Source organism: Sylvia atricapilla, chromosome 12, assembly GCF_009819655.1.
Source record: "Sylvia atricapilla isolate bSylAtr1 chromosome 12, bSylAtr1.pri, whole genome shotgun sequence".
Classification (NCBI taxonomy): domain Eukaryota; kingdom Metazoa; phylum Chordata; class Aves; order Passeriformes; family Sylviidae; genus Sylvia; species Sylvia atricapilla.
This window is the reverse complement of record NC_089151.1, coordinates 2,053,150-2,074,077: the sequence shown is the minus strand read 5'-3', so window position 1 is coordinate 2,074,077 and position 20,928 is coordinate 2,053,150. Positions and strand designations below refer to the sequence as shown.

The 20,928-nt window shown below is 51.7% G+C and overlaps 1 protein-coding gene across 7 annotated transcripts in view; it reads right to left on the bottom strand.

Annotated features, from left to right (window-relative positions):
- The window catches only part of LOC136366440 (large neutral amino acids transporter small subunit 1), a 268,449-nt gene that overhangs the window by 220,638 nt on the left and 26,883 nt on the right, over positions 1-20,928 (bottom strand). For 2 of the 7 annotated variants that reach the window (XM_066327495.1, XM_066327491.1), the window contains one exon: positions 13,478-19,664. In XM_066327495.1, the coding sequence (XP_066183592.1) occupies positions 19,609-19,664 (56 nt within the window). In that variant the 3' untranslated portion in view covers positions 13,478-19,608. Of the gene's footprint in view, positions 1-13,477; positions 19,665-20,928 lie in introns of those variants that run through there. The other 5 variants (XR_010744526.1, XR_010744525.1, XM_066327493.1 and 2 more) reach the window with 5 other exon arrangements.

Below are 20,928 nucleotides of genomic sequence, written 5' to 3'. Positions count from 1 at the left end.
AAAGGAGGATGGGGGGACAGCCAAAGCTCTGTACAGCACTTTGAAAATGCAAAGCATGACACGAGCATGAAGCAAGGCAGAAAATCCTCTGGGGAATTCATCCCTACTCATTATTGAGTTGCTGTGTCCACAATGGTGACTCCAGGGATGAGTCTTCCTCAGAAGGACGAGGGTAAAGATGACACTAAAGACCTGAGAGCACCAACATGCCCTAAAACATCGATTTCAAACTCCAACGCTCACTTAGGTGAGCCCTTTTCACAAGCTCCCCATCACCCAGGATGGGAAAGGCCAGTGCACGTTCCCACAGTCTCACCAACATCTGCACACAGCTGTCAGACAGCTGTGGCTCCGAGCTGGGGCACACGCACACACAGAGCTCCCACGCCCAGCTGTCCCCCGCTCATTTCTGTCTCAGGTTTGGTCCCTGCTTTGTTTGGAGGAACATGAGCTGCACTTTGGCTGTGTTTGCACATTTCGTGCTCTGAAGTCGTCCTGTGCTGTTGTCTCTGGCAGCCCCTCTCCAGCTCTGACCTATACAAAACCCACGTGGTTCGACTTTGTTATTTTTTTATAGTCTGGAATATGCTCGTTCAACAGGATGGTAAATCCAGCTGTATCAGCAAAGTAAAGAATAACAGGCATGAAAGCCTCAGAAAAGGCTCAAAAGCTTTTTCCCACAAGTCTTCTTTGTGCTCTAACACTTGATTTATTTTTCCCTTGTTAATGCTTTCTGAAGCCAGTAGCAAGGAAGGAATTAATGCCACAGATTAAGCGGGAGGACATGCTGACAGCACAGGAAACTAAATCAACCCAAAAGGCCTTGCAATGGTTGGAATTGCTGGTGCTGGAGAGTTCTGCCTCTGTGTGGAAAGAGGAGGATAAAGATAAGCCCTGCAAACAGAGAGGGCTGCTGGTGGGGAGTGTTTTATGGAATGGTTTTGTTGGAAGGGATCTTAAAAGCCGTCCCATCCCACCCCCTGCCATGACCAGGGACACCTTCCCCTATCCCAGGTTGCTCCAAGCCCTGTCCAGCCTGGCTTTGGACACTGCCAGGGATGGGCAGTCAAATGGTGCTGGTGGATGCACCCCAGGAGTTGGGAGCAGTGCCAGGGAACACAAACTCACAGCACTGACACCTGGGAATTGCAGGGGTGTCAGAGAAGTCCAGCAGAGCCTGGCTCTGAGTGCCCTGGGATGTGCCAGGATGCTCAGGAAAAATGATTTTCTTTAACTGCTGTGTGGTGAAAACCCCAGAAAATCATGGAATCATTTCAGTTGGAGCAGGCCTTTAAGATCATCAAAGCAGCACCACATTCACTACCAACCGTGTCCCCAAGTGTCACATCTACATGGTTTTTACACAATTCCAGCTGTAAGGACTCCACAACTGCCCAGGGCTTGACAACCCTTTCCATAAAAAAAAGTCCCTGGTGTCCAACCTAAACCTCCCCTGGCGAATCCTGAGGTCATTCCCTCTCCTCTTGTCACTGGAAGCAGCTTCATGGAGGAAAACTTCACAAAATGAGTGAAAATAACCTTTGGTCTCCAGGCTCAAGCTGTAATTTTCCTCCTCCAGACGGATAAAACAGGGAGAAATCCACCCAAAATGTGCCCTCCAGGCTCTGGTGACAGAGTCATTCATCTCCAAAGGTAAATCTAGCTGAGGGACTAAGGTATGTCCATAACCAGGGCTCACTTTGAAAAAACAGTTGGGAATTCTTGGTTTTTCTCCTGGCTGTGCCGACAGTCCAGCAGAGGCCCCTCATTCCCTGCTTATGCCGGGAGAAGCCGGGGCTGGATCGGGAGCTGGCGGGTGGCTGCTGCTCCATTCAAGGCTCATTTATAACCGGGAGCTGATAAAATCTCCCCAACCATTGAATTGGCTTCCTGGATTTTCTGTTTGGAAATCGGTGCTTTAATATCTCAAGAGCAGAGGAAGCCAAGGAAAGCACAGGTTTCCCTCGAGGGAAGTACAAAGTGTGGCTTTATCCAGATACACGTCCCAAGGGACGTCCATCTAAATCCATCAGCAAAGTGTCAGGCTTGAGGCCAAAAAATTCCCCGTGGAGCTGTGGAAATCCTTACTTTTGCCATTGCAGTAGGATTTCTTTGGGGTTTCTGCACTTTTTGGGAGGAAAATTGGGGAGATAAATAAGAATGTCAGAGCAAAGGAACGTGAGACTCGCCCCTCGCTGATCTCTGGTTTTAGCTGGCTATGGATTGAGGGAAATACAGATTTTCTGGTTTGTGTGAGGCTGACCGAGTCTCTGAGGGTGCTGAGGGAACGCTGACTGTGCTGGGATCCTGCACGGAGCATCTTCCACTCCAGAGCAAGGAGCCTGTGGAATTCCTTCAGCTGTTCACCAGGAGCAGCTGCTCCATGAGAGAGCTCTGCTCCTGCTGTTCACTGGCTTATCCCCACCTTCCAAAGCACCCAAACCCCGACATTCCCTTCAGGGAAAGGCTCTGGTGACTCAATCCCTTACACATCCGAGTAAGCCCAGGAGCACGGGGCTCTTGGAGGAAAGGCTGTTCTCGTGCTGTTCCAGCCAAACTTCCTCGTGGAGCAGCCAAATTTCTCTGCACGTGTCACTGCCCTCCTTGGCTGGTCCTTTATCAGACACCAGGAATTGCAGCTTTTGGGGACATTGTCTCATCAGAACAGCCTCGGTGAGGGTGTCTCGGGTGTGTCCGTGGTGTCACTGAGCTGTGACAGGATTTACCAGCCCAGAACCGAAGCTGCTCCTGATTGAAATGCTCCAGCAGCTGCTCCCAAAGGCTCTGTCCAGCTCCTGTCACATTTTCTGGAACACTGACCCCCATCAATCTGCTCCTGTTGTGTGCCAGCACCACAACGGCCATGGGGAAGCAGAAATCTTACACTGTCTTTATGTCTGTCCCGGAGCTTCATTAATTAGGCTGGTGAACCACTAATTAGGTTACCTAAGCTTCTTTAGAGATGCTTAATCTTGCCTGGGCAAGCAGAGCTTACAATATCAGGGATGGATCCAGCTGATACCAGTTGAAACTGCTTTTCCTTACCTGTCACCAGCCTTGTTTTGCTTTATTCCCGATTTGCTGATGAACAAGTTTTGATATTTTTCCACTCATTTTTGTCCCAAGCTGACCCAGAAGCACTTCAGTGCCAGTGTCATTACACAGGTCCCTGGCTCAACTGGGCTTTGAAGGTCCGAGGACACCATTTGGGGCTTAACTCTGTATTTCTGAACCCACTTTGAGATTTCTAAAAGAAATAATTGGCTGAACCTGAGAGAAATGAAGTGAGTAAAAGGAAACCCCAGAAAAACAAGGGTGAGAAGTGAATCCTGGCCAGGGAGATCATATTGCTCAGATAGCAAAGCAGCCAAACACACCTCAAAATGCCCTGCCCTTTCCAAAGGAGCATTTTTCCTCCCCGATATTCAAATTCGGAGTCTGATGCAACCCGGGCTGGAGTGGAGTCAGGCTGCAGTGGCTGCGGAGCCCCGCGAGGTGTCAGCGCCAGTGCAGCCCGCTGCTGCTGCTGCTGCTGCTGCAACACCCACCCCAGCCTTGCATCAGCTCCCAGGGGTGCGGATAGCAGGGATGGGGATATCCCAGGCACAGCCCTGGATTCAGGGATGTGGATATTCAGGGATGTGGATGTCCCATGTCCCAGGCACAGCCCTGGATTCAGGGGTGCGGATATCAGGGATGTGGATGTCCCGGCTCCAGGGACATCCCTGGATTCAGGGATGAGGATATTCAGGGATGAGGATATCTCGGCTCCAGGCACAGCCCCGGATTCAGGGATGAGGATATTCAGGGATGAGGATATTCAGGGATGAGGATATTCAGGGATGTGGATATCCCGTGTTCCAGGCACAGCCCTGGATTCAGGGATGTAGATATTCAGGGATGTGGATGTCCTGTGTTCCAGGGACAGCCCTGGATTCAGGGATGAGGATATTCAGGGATGTGGATATTCAGGGATGAGGATATTCAGGGATGTGGCTATTCAGGGATGTGGATATTCAGGGATGTGGATGTCCCATGTTCCAGGCACAGTCCTGGATTCAGGGATGAGGATATTCAGGGATGAGGATATCCCAGGCACAGCCCTGGATTCAGGGATGAGGATATTCAGGGATGAGGATATTCAGGGATGTGGATATTCAGGGATGTGGATATTCAGGGATGAGGATATTCAGGGATGTGGATGTCCCATGTTCCAGGCACAGCCCTGGATTCAGGGATGAGGATATTCAGGGATGAGGATATTCAGGGATGAGGATATCCTGGCTCCAGGAAGCCGTCAGGGAAGCGTTCTCCAGTGAGCAAAGCATGTTCAGATGGAGAAACCCTTTGTATTTCAGTTTCTCCAGCTTCAGGACATCCTCAGGTGGAGAAAGTACTTCCACTCTTAATCCCATGGTTTTGCTGAGAACGTGTCCAAGCACATTCAGAGAACACCTTCTCTGCCATGAGGCACCTGCATAGCCCAGGGCTGGTTTTTGGGATACAGTGTCTCCAGAGAGCCCAGGGTGGTTTTTTGGGATACAGTGTCTCCAGAGAGCCCAGGGTGGTTTTTTGGGATACACCATCCCCAGGGAGCCCAGGGCTGGTTTTTGGGATACAGTGTCTCCAGAGAGCCCAGGGTGGTTTTTTGGGATACAGTGTCTCCAGAGAGCCCAGGGTGGTTTTTTGGGATACACCATCCCCAGGGAGCCCAGGGCTGTTTTTTGGGATACAGTATCTCCAGAGAGCCCAGGGCTGGTTTTTTGGGATACACCATCCCCAGGGAGCCCAGGGCTGGTTTTTTGGGATACAGTATCTCCAGAGGACTGGCAACAGTTCTCAGCACTATTTGCCCTCACAAAACAGATACAAATTCACTTAAAAATAACCTTAAATGCCGCACTGACATCCAGTTATCTCACAGCCACCACTCAGTTCCCAGCACAAACCCTTCCTCACCGGGCTGAGAACATTTTGGAGATGTTTCCCTTGGATGGGGAAGGAAATACTGGGATCGGCAGTGAGAACTGAGGCTGGGCAGGGCAGGGCTGAGTGTCCCGCTGGATTTTGTGGCAATCCAGGAGAAAATGCCCTCATTCAGGTGTTCCCCAGCGCCTCTTTCCTCTGTCACTGCCTGAGGAACCTGGGCTCTGAAGGTTAGGAGGATTTCTTATAGATTACCTGAAAAAGGTTTCATTTAAACATCACTGAAAAACCCCTGAGCCCTGAGCTCCAGCACAGCGAGACGTGAGAAGAGGCTGAGTGTGGCATTTTCAGAGCTGTGTCAAGGAGGGTTGGAGGGAATCAACCTGTTCTGTGGAGAGAGTGGATGAGGATCATTTCTCCCGTCCTGCCGTGCCCAGCTCTCACCTGAGGAGGTAAAGGACAGGCCCTGACCCTCGGTGTTTGATTTTTACCTCCCTCAGCCCTGACAGCAGCGCTGCTGATGGCATTCGTTCTGGTTTATCTCCACAACAACCACTGACCCTGGCCCGATAGGTGAGTAGGTTTTTCCACAAGAGCTTGGCATCGCTTTTCCTGGTGGTGCTGCTGTGACAGCCCTGGGGATAAGATGATGGATTTCCTGCCCTACCTGCTGCTGTCAAGGCACTTGGTGAAGCTTTTCCAGCCAGAGCAAGGCACTGGGGAAGATTTGGTGAGTTCTGCTCCGGTTCAGTCTGGTTCCCTGAGCCCCTCAGCAGAGATAACTCTTCACATCTCTTATCTTGCTCAGCATTTAACCCCAGGGAATGATGACCCTGGCAAGATTCCTTGTGGTTTTGCAAAAGGAAAGAAAATATTTGTTCGTTCTCAGAGGCTTAAAAAGGTACAAGTGGGTGTGTTAACCACTCTCCTGAGCAGGAATGTTCTCCTGAGGCATTAACCTGCAGGAGGAGGAGCTGCTGTGGTGGGGTCAGCGCAGGAAACATGGCAGAGCTCTTCCCCATGGCTAAAATGATATTGAATTTTCTCTTTCTCCCTCTTCCCTGTGAACCCTCAAAGTCTCAGCAGAACCTCTAGGGATGGGTGGCAACTTAGGGACAGTGAAATGTAAATAAAACTTTTCCTTCCAGCAGAACACAGAGTGTCTTCTACCTCCCCCCAACACTGCTCCTGCACGACTCTCTGGATGGATTCAAACTCCAGCAATTTAAATTTCAAAAGATGACATCCCATCCACCCTTGAACACATCTCAGGATGTTTTTACAGACGTGATGTAGCAGGGGATTGTCCCGTATCTCTCTATCACTGACTCAGTGTTTGAAGAAAACCGTCCAATTTGAACGTGCAGCTTCAGTTCTGTGTTTCCATCCTGTTCTCTCAGAAAATCAGCGCCTCGGTTTCCTGACCTGAGGTGTCATTTCTGTTCTTAGAAAAGACAGAGTCACCCAGGAGGGCCAGCCCCAGGTGGCAGGGACACGTCACAGCTGAAATTCTGTGCTGCCTGCGGGGGAAACAGGAGATTCATGATGACCACGTGAACAACAGCCTCCCAGCACACGCCATCCATCCCGCTGGTGGGGCAGGTGGGAATCACATCCCTCTGGAAAACCAGTATTTACTCATGTCCCTGCTGGGCACTCTGCCTGCCATTGCTGGGAGTGCAAACGGGGTTTCTCTCTGGTGGCTCCTGGCACAGCTTCACTCTCCCCACGGGGTCAACTGGCACATTTTGGGGACAAGCAGCCTCAAAATTGGGAGGGATTGGGATGGGGATTGTGGCTGAGAAAAGTCTGGGAAAAGTTCTGGGAAAAGTCCCAGAATATCCTGGGTTGGAGGGAATCCAGAATGATCATTGAAGTCCAGCCCTGGATTTTATACAATTGTTTTTCCTTGCAATTTCCCTGAGAGGAGGACACAGGGAATGTGTTTGTGCTGTGCCAGCTGCCCTCTGCTTTCAGGGACAGGCACCTCCTGCTCACTTGTGGCACTGGGGGATGCCACTCCGTGGAAAAATTCGGATATTTCAGGAGGAAAGGAAATCAAGAAGCTGCCCACACAGGGCAATGAGTCCCTCCGTGTCTCCTATGAGACATCCATTGGAGACTCTCCAGGGAGGTTTAATCAGTGAGAATTCACGAATATCACACAAAAATCACCACCAGTGATGCTCTGAAGCGCAGAGCAGCTGTGAGGAGAGGCTGCAGCTCTGCCCAGGCACAGACTTGCCTGGAGAAGGGCTCAGCTGGAGGCAGGCATGGGCTGGTGCTGGGCTCATTCCTCCCAAATCCCTCACCTTTATCCCCTGCAGGTTTGCTCAGGCTGCTGGATCTTTCCTGGGGAGAGGCAGTGAGTCAGGCACAGCCCAAGCTCTGCCTGCATCCTCACGAATCTCCTGAGCCCCAGGTGAAAACCTCACCCAGGTGCTGTAGGCAGGCTGGGCCAGCCTCGGAGCCGCTGTATCCAGAGCCTTCCACTTCCCAAGGTGCTGCAATCCAAAGGTGGTGGCCCAGTGCTCCCCCTCAGCCCTTTGGGGTTCTGTGTGCAGGGATTTCTTCCTCCTGTCCACCACCAAACCACACAGCCAGCAGGGAATCTCCTCCTGACCTTCCTTTCCCTGTTTGTAGCATCAAATCCCTTTTCCAATCCTGGTCCACGTTCCTCTTTGTCTCCAATTCCACATCCCTGCCCAAGCCCTGTTTCTGTCACACCTGGCTGGACACAACCCCTGAGATCCATTTGGTCCTTGTGGTGTCCCCCCATATCCATCAGGGGGATGGATCCCCACCCCAACAGGGATTTGGGGATGAGGAGGGAGCAGCTCAGCCCTCAGTGATCCTTGCAGGGTCAGGCCTGGCGCCTGCGAGGCTGTGGCACACAAAGCAGTGTGTGTGCCACAAGAAAAGCTGGAATTCATTTCATAAAGCCAAGGGAAAAAAAAAATCAAATGAAAGCATCCTTCCCTGTCTAATCCCCTGCATGAATCAACAGAGCTGCAGCATCCAAAGGCTCCAGGCTGGAGCCTTTTTCCCAGCGGAGAACAGGCCACAACAAGCAGCTGGGAAAATCCAAGAGTGGCCATAAATTCTGTTCCTCAGGGAATCTTCTTCTGCAGCACAACTTCCCATTCCCCAGACACCTCTGCCCTCGTGGCTGGAGGTCCTTTTCCTCCAAAATAAAAATAAAAAATAAAAGGAAGGAAGCAGATTCTGCAATTTCAGGGGAAAACAAGGCAGAGCCAACTGATCCCTGCTGGTTTTTTCTTGTGCAACGGCCCTTGGCAGGATCTTGCTTCAGTCCCTGAGGATGCTGCAAGCCCGTGGCCAGAATGAGGAGGGTGTCAAAGTGCTTTTTCAGGCTGATTTTCCTGTGTGGAGGGCAGGAGAGAAATCCAGATGGTATTTGGCCCACACAGCGAGAAGTAAATCCCAGGGAGAATATTTCGCAGGATTTGTGGGTTTATCTTGTTTGCTTTGGGTACAGGAGCTTCTCTCAGATTTGCTTTCATGAATGAGACAGACAAAAACCTGTTCAACCTTTGCTCAGCAGTGATAGCACCTGCTCAGAAATTCCATGGGGTGCTAGGAGAAAGGCAAATTTCGCTTCAATTTTTGTTTATTTTAATTAAACCTGGAAGATAAAGTTAGAATGGTTTGCGGCTTGCAGGATTTTTAATTAAGTAATACCAGGCTTCTGTTTTTTTTTTTCTAGAAAATATCAGAGGTACCTGAAGAAAACAAACATAAACAAGGAGACAAAAGGATTTTCCATCCCCAAATGATCCTCCTCAAGAGAAAAATACGACCAGAAAGAGTAATTTTGGATTATTCAGAGGGTCTGGCCTACACTGGGATTATTGTGGCTCTAAGTGAGTTTCTCCTGTGAGCTGCACTTTTTATTTTGAAGCCAGTATCTCCTCTACCTGTGCAAGGACTCCCCAGTTTAGAGCCCAGACCTTTCCCTGCAGCTGCTTCCCCAGGACCCTGCCCTCCCCTGGGAATGGGCTGTCCAGGGCTGATTCCTGCAGGAATGGCACAGCCTGAGGCATCATGTGACAGCTTAAACCCTTTACATCGTGGGCAGCCAGTGCCTCTGTGAAAAGCCTATTTCAGGCAACTTTGTCAGCGTGGATTATGTTGGGTTTTTTTTATTTTTTTTCCTCTAATGCAAGCCCAGTGCTGGCACAGGGCTAAATCTCATTTAGCAGGAGCAGGGCAGTGGACAGACAGACAGACAGACAGACAGACTGACAGACAGACGCCAGCAGGGAGCTCAGCCCTGCAGTTGAGGAATATCATTTCAAGACCCAGCTGCCTCCAGACATGCAGGAGAAGGTGGCAGTGCCCAGTTTCAGTCACCACAGCACAGCTTTTGGTGTCCCTGGTGGTTTTTGCCTTGCTCCAGCTGTGCCCAGCTGTGCCCACATCCCAGGGACTGCAGGGCACAGGGGCTGGGCAGGGAGCTGTGCCAGGAGGATTTATGGAATCTCAAAACCTTCAGCTTCATCCTCCCCAGAAGGATTCCAGGGGCTGCTGGGTTTAGGTAATACCAAGCTTCTGGATTTTTTCCTAGAAAATATTAAAGGTACACGAAGAAAAAGATAAACAAGGGGACAAAAGGATTTCTCCATCCCCAAATGTTCCTCCTCAAGGGAAAAAAACTGTGACCAGCAAAAGCAATTTTTGCCCTGGTGCCTTTTGGCTGCTGGAAGCTGAGGCCAGCAGGAATCTCCTTCAGGTCCTCACAGGCCCCGGGTGTGTTTGGAATATTCCCCAGCTCCCAGAGCCTGGCAGGGCTGAAATCCCAGGAGCTTCAGCTGCTGCTGGCACAGGCACCACGGCCCCTGCAGACATTTCCTTTGTCTTTTAGCTGAGCCGGTGCCTTTTTGCTCCCAGATCCAACGTGCAGCAGCAGCTCATTGCCCCACAAACCTCCCGGATTCCTGAGGTGCCCAGACCTGATTTTTGGAGCTCTGTGAAGGCCAAGGGATGAGGCTCCTGCTTCTCCCGGGCAGGTCAGAGCAGAAATGACCTCCCTGAAACGCAGAGCCAGCCTCAGGGAGGTGCTGACCAAAGCAGCCAGGAAACAGCTCCAAAGTGGAGCACACCACGCTCCTGGAATATTGCAGCATCCCGAGGATTTGCTGCTGGCACGGGGCTCTGTGCCTTTGATTGCTGTCACTCATTTTGGGGCTGCTCTGGAGGCTGCAGGATTTGTCACCTGATGTTGTGACAGTCCCTGGAGAGGTCCCTGCTGGTGCTGGCACCATGTGGAGTGGGAGCTGCCCTTGGAATTGGGTGAGCTTTAATCCCAACCATTCCACAATTCTGGGATAGAAGGAATGAGGCAGCCAAGGCCAAACGCACCTCCACCCACCACGGTGCCTCTGTGACCTGTGTGTGTCCCTGTCACTCTGAGGGTCACAGTGATGCCAGCTCCTGCAGAAAAACTGGGAGAGCAGGGTGGGATCCTCCAGCTGCACACCCCAGAGCTATTCCCTGGCTGCAGAGGGAGGCAGGGAATCACTCTCAGAAGGTGTTGGAAAAAGCTGTTGATATAAAACGGAATTTTTGTCCCTCCATCGTGTATCATCCTGCCTGTTCCCATCTCCTGGGCACTGTCCCTCACTCCTGGTGCCTCCTCAGCTCTGTCCCAGCTCTTTGCTGGCTGCCACAGCTCCAGGAGCACACGTGGATCCTTGGATTCAGCTCCCCCAAACCCAGGAACAGGCACCCCAAGGCATGGACAGCACAGGCCCAACGCTATGGGGACATTATCCCAGCAAACCTTGGCTGCAAACTGGTTTTTGGGGACATTTAATTTAATTAAATCCCCCAGGACACTTTAATTAAATCAGGAAAGAGGCTCAGGCAACAGGAACTGCCATTTCTTGGCTTCCCTGGTCTCTAATTCCATGGAGGGCTCCAAATGTGGATTCATCTTTCCCCTTGTGCAGCTTGGATGAAGAGCAGGGGAATTCCCAGCATTTGTTGCCCCAGAGCTTTCAGTCTGCTCTGGGAAGATGAGCAGGACCTTTCTCAGCGGGGGAAACTGAGGCACAGCCAGCACCCAAGGGTGCTTTCCATGGATTTCCAGGTCCCTCCCGCCCACCCCGATGTTTCCTGTGCCATCCATTCCCAGCTGGGAGAACTGCAGGCCAAGGCAGGAAATTTGTATCTCCAGGAATTATACAGGGGGAAAAAAACCTTACAGGGATCTGTAAAATATCCCTGTTATATTTGAAGGTCTGGAATCAGGGGGTTGGAGACATCCTTTTGTTAAAGATCATCCTTTTGTTAAAGATCATCCTTTTGTTAAAGATCATCCTTTAGTTAAAGATCTCTGCCACCCATTTTTTTTTTCCAAAAATCCTGCGCTGCTGAGCTGTGACACCTAAAAAATAAATTAATTAAATAAGAATAAATCTCCAGGGAAATTCAGCTGGAGACACACCTTTATTTCATGGCTTTGTAGGTTAAATTAAAAAAATTACTTTAAAAAAAAAAAAAAGTAAAAAAAAAACCCCTTCAGGCAGTTTCATTGCCTCAATATTAAAGGAACAATTTTGTTGCTGGGTGTTATTTTGCTGCAAGGAAGTTTGTCAACACATCAGCTCTCCTTTTCTCCAATTGCCCTCATACCTGGAGCTCGTTTTCTCTCTATGAATTTATTTCCCCCCGAGGAGCCCTTTATTAGTTCCAGCCACAATTCCCTGTCAGCTCCTTGTTCTGATTTATCTGTGCACCCCTGGAGCTGCTCCTGCCCCGTGTCAAACCCCACCCTTCAGCGGCTTCTTCCCAACCCAAACAGATTTAGGGCCTTTCATCCTCCACACAAATCTTCAAAGCAACGACACTTTAATGGTTTTTTCCAATTCCCTCCAGTCCTGGGACATTCCCACCTGCTGCTCCAAGGGCTCAGCCTTCTTTGGTGGCCTTCCCTGTGTTCTCCAGGGCCCTCCCACACAGGAGCTCCTGGCTTTGGGGAGAAAAACAATCCTGCCTTTGCTCTGAGGGTGGGAAACGTCAGCCACAGCAGGGCTGTGCTCCCACGCCTGCCCTCTGCCATCACCTCCAGCCTCTGGGACAAAGCCCAGCAGCCACGAGAGCCCCAGTGACACCGGGGACGTGTCTGCACAGGGCTGGGGACACACGTGGCTGCCATTCCAGCAGTCCTTCCCAGGAAAAGTCCTCCAGGAGCCTCCCCTGCCTCGCTGCCACCACTGATGAGCCCACGTCCATTCTCTGAGGAGCTTCCCAGAGAAGCTGTGGCTGCTCCATCCCTGGGAGGGGCCCGGCTCGGAAGGGGCCTGGAGCACCCTGGGATATGGGAACAGGAGCAGCTTTAAGGTCATTTCCTACCCAAAGACCCCCACGAGCCTGTGAGGGCACAGGGGCACCAAGGGAAGGTCAGCTGGGGGGAGCCAAGGGCCTGGGGGGCCGTCTGGAGCAGCCAGCACTGCAGAGCTTCAGGGGACACCAGCAATAGGGACCTTTAGGGGACACCAGCAATGGAGAGCTTCAGGGGACACCAACAACGGAGAGCTTCAGGGGACACCAGCAATAGGGACCTTTAGGGGACACCAGCAATGGAGAGCTTCAGGGGACACCAGCAATGGAGAGCTTCAGGGGACACCAGCAATAGGGACCTTCAGGGGACACCAGCAATGGAGAGTTTCAGGGGACACCAGCAATAGGGACCTTTAGGGGACATCAACAATAGGGACCTTTAGGGGACACCAACACTGGAGAGCTTCAGGGGACACCAGCAATGGAGAGTTTCAGGGGACACCAGCAATGGAGAGCTTCAGGGGACATCAGGAGTGGAGATATTTAGGGGACACCAACACTGGAGATCTTTAGAGGACACCAGCAATGGAGATCTTTAAGGGACACCAACACTGGAGATCTTTAGGGGACACCAACAATAGCGACCTTTAGGGGACACCAGCACTGGAGATCTTCAGGGGACACCAGCACTGGAGACCTTTAGGGGACACCAGCACTGGAGACCTTCAGGGGATGGTGCAGCAGGAGGTGTGACCCAAGCCCTGCACTCAGTGTCCCTGCAGTCTGTGCCAAACCCTTTTATCTGTGCTGTTTGAACTGAACGCAGAGTGACCTGAGCACATCCCCAGCCCCAGGGCTGCAGACACTTCCTGCCTTTGTTGGGTGTCTGAAACATCCTCTTCTCCAGCCTGGAATGGACAGGGAGGAGGAACTGCAGCACTTTGCCCATAACAACTTCGTCTTTCCTACAGCTGGGCATTCCTTTTGCTGCATAAAACCATGGACACACGTTGGGAATTGGGATATTCCTCCTCTGCTCCCTCCTCCCGCCCAAAGCTCTCCCAGTTTCCCATTCCTTTGGTCTGAACCTCAGGAAAATCTACAATTTAAAAAAGGAGGCTGGAGATGGAGGCATGGACGCTGCCATTCAGCTGCAAAAGGAATACCTGGAAATCCAGGTGCTGACGGGTGTGGCACAATCGCAGAAAAAGAAAAAAAATTTCGAGGCAAAGACCAGCGACCAGAGTATTGTAATTCAGCTTTCTTTGTTAAAAAAAAAACCAACAAAACACAAAACAAAACAACCCAAAACAAGAGAACAACCCGAACATTGAACAGATTTGTTAAACCACGGACATAAAAGAATCAAGAAATACTACAAACCAAACCAAACCCAAAAACATTGCAGGAGACATCTTGTTGTCCAAGGCCATTGGATTCAGGAGCTGCTGGCTGCCCAGCCCTCAGTCAGTGGAATTGCTGCCAGGAACACAAACGTTGGGAATACACAGCGCTTACTGGAGAAGAGAATTAAGACTATAAGATATTTACCCCTTTCAAATAAATAGAGTGTCATCTACAGCAATATTTAAATTAGTACAACAGGTTTTTTGTTTTTTTTTTTTTTTAAAGCAACCAAATATAAAAAAATCATAAATCAGGTCTAGGTTTTCTTGTGTGTGTTAAGAGCCTTTTTTTTTTTTTTTTTCTTTCCTGTGTTTAAAAAAAAACAAAAAAAAAAAACCAAAAAAACCACAAAAATACAAAGCAAAGTCTCTGAAAAGTCAGATTCTTCACCAGGAGTGAAGGTCACCCTCCCTTTGTTCTGAGGGTGGGAGAGAGGTCTGGGAACCACTCAAAATCCTCCCTCTCCAAGGATTTTGGTGGGACTTGGGCCTCTCCCTGTCCTCTGAACAAATCAGGATTTTTTCCCCCTGTGTCTGACGTTGATCCTGGCACAGCCAGACCCTGGAATGGGGAGAATCCCTGTGCCAGGCTGAGCGCCAGCCCTCGGGGAGAGCTCAGGTGTAGCTATAAAGTCTCTTTTAGGCAGTTTAGAAATTAATTCAGTGTTTAAAAAAATACTTTTTTTTTTATTTTTTACTCATTACCACTTCCACAGCTGGAGAGAAGCAACAACCCCTCTTCAGGCAAGGAATGGGGTGGGGAGAGCATGGAATAACCCTTTGGATATGGGATCCTTTGGGATCACCGACCCCCAGGCACATTTCCTACCACGGCATCATCAAACTGGGAGCTCTTGGCTGCACCAGCAGCATCCCCCACACATTCCCAACCCTGCTCCAGCTCCAGTTCCAGCTGGGAAGAACTTGAGTCCAGGCAAACCCAGCACAATCCTGGGTGCAACTCCTGGGATGTCCTGGCAGGGATAAGGAGCAGATTCCCATCCTCATCCCTGCAGGGATAAGGAGCAGATTCCCATCCCTGCAGGGATAAAGAGTGGATTCCCATCCTCATCCCTGCAGGGATAAAGAGCAGATTCCCATCCCTGCAGGGATAAAGAGCAGATTCCCATCCCTGCAGGGATAAGGAGCAGATTCCCATCCCTGCAGGGATAAGGAGCAGATTCCCATCCTCATCCCTGCAGGGATAAGGAGCAGATTCCCATCCCTGCAGGGATAAAGAGCAGATTCCCATCCCTGCAGGGATAAGGAGCAGATTCCCATCCCTGCAGGGATAAGGAGCAGATTCCCATCCTCATCCCTGCAGGGATAAGGAGCAGATTCCCATCCTCATCCCTGCAGGGATAAGGAGCAGATTCCCATCCCTGCAGGGATAAAGAGCAGATTCCCATCCCTGCAGGGATAAGGAGCAGATTCCCATCCCTGCAGGGATAAGGAGCAGATTCCCATCCCTGCAGGGATAAAGAGCAGATTCCCATCCCTGCAGGGATAAAGGAGCAGATTCCCATCCCTGCAGGGATCTCCTGCTTGGCAGCCAAGCGTGGCTGGCTCTGGCTCATGGCAGAGCTGGGGATGCTCCCAGGGCTGGCACAAGGCTGGGATTCAATCCCTGGGGTCACAGCCAGCCTGGAGCCACCTGGCCCTGGGGCTGCCCTCTCCCAGCCTCCAGGGGCTGTTTTGTTCCAGGCCTTTCCCAATCCCATGTCGCGAGGCTGCGGAGTGGGTGGAGGGAAGGCTGGTGTCCCACAGGAGCAGCAGGAGCGTTGGGCAAGGACAACGTTTGGCGGTTTCCTCCTGGATTTGTTTGGGAATTGTGTTTTCTATGAAAGCACCATGGCCTCGGCTGAAGGCACAGGTCCCTTCCCAGGGCGAATGGAAACATCCCCTGGGATTCCCTGCTGCCAGAGCAGGGCTCAGACACTGGGAATCTCTCTGCAGGGTTGGGAAATCACAGCCCCACTGCCCCTGCCCAGACCCACCACGGAGCAGAGCCTGGAGGAGCCCAACTGAGTCCCTTGCCTGAGCCACCCACTGGGAGAGGACTTGGACAACAACAAAGCCACTTCCCAGGAGTTTCAATCCAGCTCAAGGGCCTTGAAAGTTTGTTCAACTGTGCCAGAGTCCCTTTGAACTCCGTGCCCACTGAGGGGTCCGTTCCAAACAAAAGCCTGTTTACCAGAACATGGTGTCTGAGATGGAAAACACTGCAAATTCTGCAGGAAGTTTAAAAACAAAAAAAAAATCATTAAAAATCCACCAGGATGACATAAATCCCTCTGGTTTCTGCAGGGCTGGTTCCCCTCCCAGCTGGAGGAAGGGTTCCTTTAGAAAGAGGAACCCACTGGGCACGGAAGCGCCTGGCCAGCAGCTCCCGCTGTGTTTAGCAACCCCTGCAGGATGCAATCCCTGAACACCCCAAACAACTGCCAGCCTGGGAGACTGAACTCAAAACTCAAAAAACAACTGGAGAGGAGCAAGGACTGGAAGCTGGGGTCGGTTCAGGGAGCACGGGGTGGCTGCGGCACAGCCACGGCACTGCCCTCGTGCTCCCTGACCTTCACAAAGTCTTTTCCAACCTCAATTCCATGGACAAAAGGGCTCCAGCTGCACTTGCAGGGAGCTGTCCACGGAACAGAGTCCTGTGGAAGCTCCTTTAGGTCACTGTGGTTGCAGGGTCTTCGTGGGGAGGGTTCATCTCCCCCCGTGACTGACCACAGGCTCCAAAGAGCTCAACAGAAAAACAACAGGAAAAATCCCACCTCCAGTGCTGGGAATGATGGGAAACTCTGGGAAAATTCTGTCACTCTCCCTGCCCGCCCTGACACATCTCACTCCATGTCTGAGGAACACAAGCAGCAAGGAGGTCTTTCCCAGGGAGGAATTCTCCCTTTTCCACACCCAAATCCATCAGAACAGCCCAAGGCGAGGGCAGATGTTGCTGATCCAAGGGAAAAGCTGCCAGGCTGGACAGCAGAGCCTGTGGCAGCCATTCCCATGATTGGAGAAACTACTTTTTGTCCCTCATTATCTCCCAAACCTCCAGGAAAAACCAACCCAAGCTCTTCCAGCTGTGTCACCAAGCTCTGGTGGAGGGCAGCTGTGGGGGATCAATGACTCCAGGGTGAAAGAAATCAGCTTTTTGGCAGATAAACTTTGAGATGTGAGCTGTGGCTGATGAAATTCAGCCTTTTTGTGGCTCTGTGCTGGTACCTGGTTCAGTTTCATCCTAAACCTCTATTGCCAAGGAGATGCTGATGAGATCCCCAGGGATGTGGGGTCAGTGCCAGAGGCTCAGGTTAGTACAAGAGACAGATCTTCAGCAGCAAGTGAAAAATCACAGAAATCCACGAAAAGCAAAGCAAGCGAGTTAAGGGTTTCATTAAAATCCACTAATTGCTGAATTTTTTTTTTTTAATGTGACAGCTCCTCTTTCAAACCAGTGTGAAAGGGTCACCAGGACACTGTGATGGTCATCACCTGATGGACAACGTGTCCAAGCCAGGCTTTGGGAGGTGTGGCCCCAGTCCTGAGCTCTCTGTGGAGGGCCCTTGGTGCCAGCTGATTTTGGGTCGAGTGGCTGAGATCCCAATGCCTTTGCTTTGCATCCCAAGGAATTCTGCTGGTGGGTTTGGGCACTGAGAGCCCCCACACTGAACCCAGGCCCTGCAGGAGCTGCCCTGAGACCTCACAGCCAAAAAACCCTGCAGCTGGAGGGGCAGGTGACAGACTGAGGTCCCCTCTCCATGGAACAGGAGCTGTGATTTCCCATCACTGCTCAAAACCACCTCAGCCTTCAGCTGGAAGAAGCCCAAACTCGAGTCCAGGTTTTGTGATTCGTGACCTGATTTATGCCAGAGCCTCTCCACAGGCATCAGATCAGAGATGCTCCAACTCATTGCACTGACCAAAACCCTTGGCTTCTGCCCTCTGGATATTCCCAAACCAGCTGCAAATCCTCATGGAAACTCAGCTTCCAGAGAGCTGGATTGGGAATGTCCACACTGCCACTGAGCTGATTTGGGAATCTCCATGCTGTGGGGGATCACTGTCACTGAGCTGATTTGGGAATCTCCATGTTGTCACTGAGCTGATTGGGGAATCTCCACACCAGCTGCCATGGAATAAAGAGCTGATTGTCTCCCCTATTCCTGCCCCAGAGCAGGACACGGGGCTGCCAAAGTGGGAGTGTGGAGCTGCCCCTGCCCCAGGACAACCTGGAGTGCTGCACAACTTCCCAGGACCAAGCCTGAGTGAGTACCACGGTGTCCTCAATGCCCCTTCATCCCAAAGAACTCTGCTACGAGGAGAACGAATCCAGTGTGAGGTGATGGCTCCTGGAACAGCTTCCCAACAGCCAAGTTTACACAAAAAATGGGGGATAGTTCACCAAGCCACCTGCACAAAGCACGAGCACAAAGATCTGCAACACAGACAGCAAAGCAGCTCCAGTGGGGAGAAGATCAGAATTCCAAGAGATGTCAGAGAGCAGAGGCACAATGAGCAAATGGTTCAGGAACTGCAGCTTTCCAAAAGGTGACACTTGGGACCAAAGAAAGCAACGTGTCCCTAAGGGGACAGTGCTGACTACTTGGGAACTACAGGAATTCTGGGTGTGCTCAGGGGTGGGATGGCACCACACACGTCTGGAGATCAGGATTTTCACGTGCAGATCATGGACTGTGCTCAGGGATTGCTCCTGGAACAGGAGGGTGGTGCTGGGATCTCAGCAAGCCAGACCTGATGCACAAAGGAGGGTCAGGCCCAGGCCCTGTCCTTAGAGGAGAACTCACTTTCATCCCTCAGAGGTGGGCAGAGTGGCACAGAGTGCCCAGAGAAGCTGTGGCTGCCCCTGGATCCCTGGGAATGTCCAAGGGAAGGTTGGATGTGGCTTGGAGCAGCCTGGGATAGTGGAAGGTGTCCCTGCCCATGGCAGGGGTGGCACTGGATGAGCTTTAAGGTCCTTTCCCACCCAGCCATTCCATGATCTCCAGCAGCCCAAGGTGGCTCCAGCCAGCCAGGACATCTGCCCTTCTCCACAGCCCAGACCCAGGTGGTCCCATCTCCGTGGCACATTCCAGAGGAAACACAGCGGGACAGAGGGAGCAGTGCCAGGAGAGAGCCAGGGAATGTGCCAGGGCAATCCCCACTCCTGATTTCTCTCTGCAGATGGTTTAGGGGCAGACACGGCTCCCTGGGCAGGGCCATGAGGAGAGACAGCACGGAGCTGCTCGTGCCATGCTGCACGAAAGCCTGGCACAGAAAAGCATGGAATGAGCAAGCCAAGGGCTTGGCCTCCTGCTGAGTGCAGCTCCTGGGTTCCTCAGCAGGAACTGCCCCCTCAGGGCTCATTCCCAGGGGTGGGCAGCGTGGGGAAGAGCATCCTGGAGGGCTGGCTCAGATCTCAGAGTGCTGATCCAAACGCAAAGGGTGGCAGGGCCCCGAGTGACACGGTGACACTCAGATGAGGCCCCCCCACGTCACTGATCCTGCTCTGCCTCGTCCCACTGCCAGTGGGGGTGTGTGAGTTTGGGGCAGTGAGCCAACATCAGCCACCCTCTGCCTCCCACCCCACACCTGGGCAGGTGAGGCAGCTCAGGACCCCCCCAGGGCTCTGAACACTCAAACCAGGCTCCAGCAGATCCCAGAGCCAAGGCAAAGGAGCCCCCCAGAGCCAAGCACAGCCCTCACACACACACACAGGGCACAGGCAGCACCCCTCTGGAATTGCCCTCTGGAATTCCTCCTCCTGGCTCGTACCAAGGACTTCTTCTGGCTGGTCTGTGGGGCTGGGAGGGGCTGGAGGGGCTGAGGGAGGTGAGCAGAGCCTTGGGGCTGTGGTGGCACCAGGAGGCAGCTCCAGTGCCTGGAATTCAGGAGTGAGGGGTCGGATCCTTGTGTCATCTCAAAATAACCTTGTGCGTTTCCTCGAGCTCAGTGTCCCTGCTCTTCCAGCCTAGGATTCCTGAGGAACCACTTCCATCAGCTTCTGGCACAGGACGGTGGCAGAGACTGTGGAGAGAGCAAAGGAAAGGTCAGGGATCACCTCCAGCAGAAACCTGGGTCCATGAGGGAAGGGCTGAGCCCTGTGCCTCCCCACCCTGAGTCCAAGTACAACTGAAGGCTTGAAATAGCCCATGGATATTCCCATCTCCATCCCATGGATGCTCCCTGCTCCATCCCATGGATATTCCCATCTCCATCCCATGGATACTCCCATCTCCATCCCATGGATACTCCCATCTCCATCCCATGGATATTCATTCCCATCTCCATCCCATGGATATTCATTCCCATCTCCATCCCATGGATACTCCCATCTCCATCCCATGGATATTCCCTGCTCCATCCCCAGAATTCAAACCTCACACCAGGAGCTCTGCTCCTGCAGGCCCTTGCCCTCCTCCAGGGCTCCTGGACACAGCTTCTCCTTGCCTGCTAATTGTGCTAATTGTGCTAATTATGGATGCTCTGAGTGTGAGCAGCCAAAACTGACTCAGGAATGGGCATGGAAAATCCAAGGTGAAGCTTTTCCTTCCAATGCTGAAAGCCACGTGAGCCCCCAGCCTCTCCTGAAGGACAAACCCTCCCAAAGCCCCTCTGTGCTTGGACATCACAAAATATTCCTGCTAAAACTAATTCTGAGCACAACCAAGTGAGGCTCAGATCAGCTGGAGGTGACCAGATTATCTGCAGTGTGTCAATAAATCACATTTTAAGTTCCTGTGTTTCTCACTGGACATTTGCAGGATTATCACTGTCCGTTCCCAGAATATTTTCAATATTCTCCTTCCAATCCTTTGGTGGAGGAAAACAATGGATATGGTAATTTACCACCCAGGCATTGCAAAAATGGCTTCTCCAGGAACTGAGCCTAATACTCAGGATAAAAAAGTGAGTGTGGGACAGAGAGACAGGAGGAAAAAAAAAAAAAAAAAGGAATAACGAGTGCTGAGCGCTGCTGAAAGCTTTTTTTTCTTCCTCATGAAACACCCAGCTAAGGCTGGGCACTTCTCCTCGTCTGCTTTTCTGGGTCAGCCCCTTCCAGGAGAGCTGCTGAGCTCAGTTACTGGGGCAGCAGGGATTGCCTTTTGGGCTCAGCTCTTGAGGCAGAGGCTCTGTGTGCCAAGCCTCTCCATCCCTCCAAACACACCCTGGCCTTGTGGCAGCTGTTGGAAAACCTTGGAGCAGACACCTTAAAAATAAACCTGAGAGAAAAGATCCAGGGGAGCTTCCCTTCCCTCTGCTCTGATGCCAAGGAAAGCTTTGCCTGGAT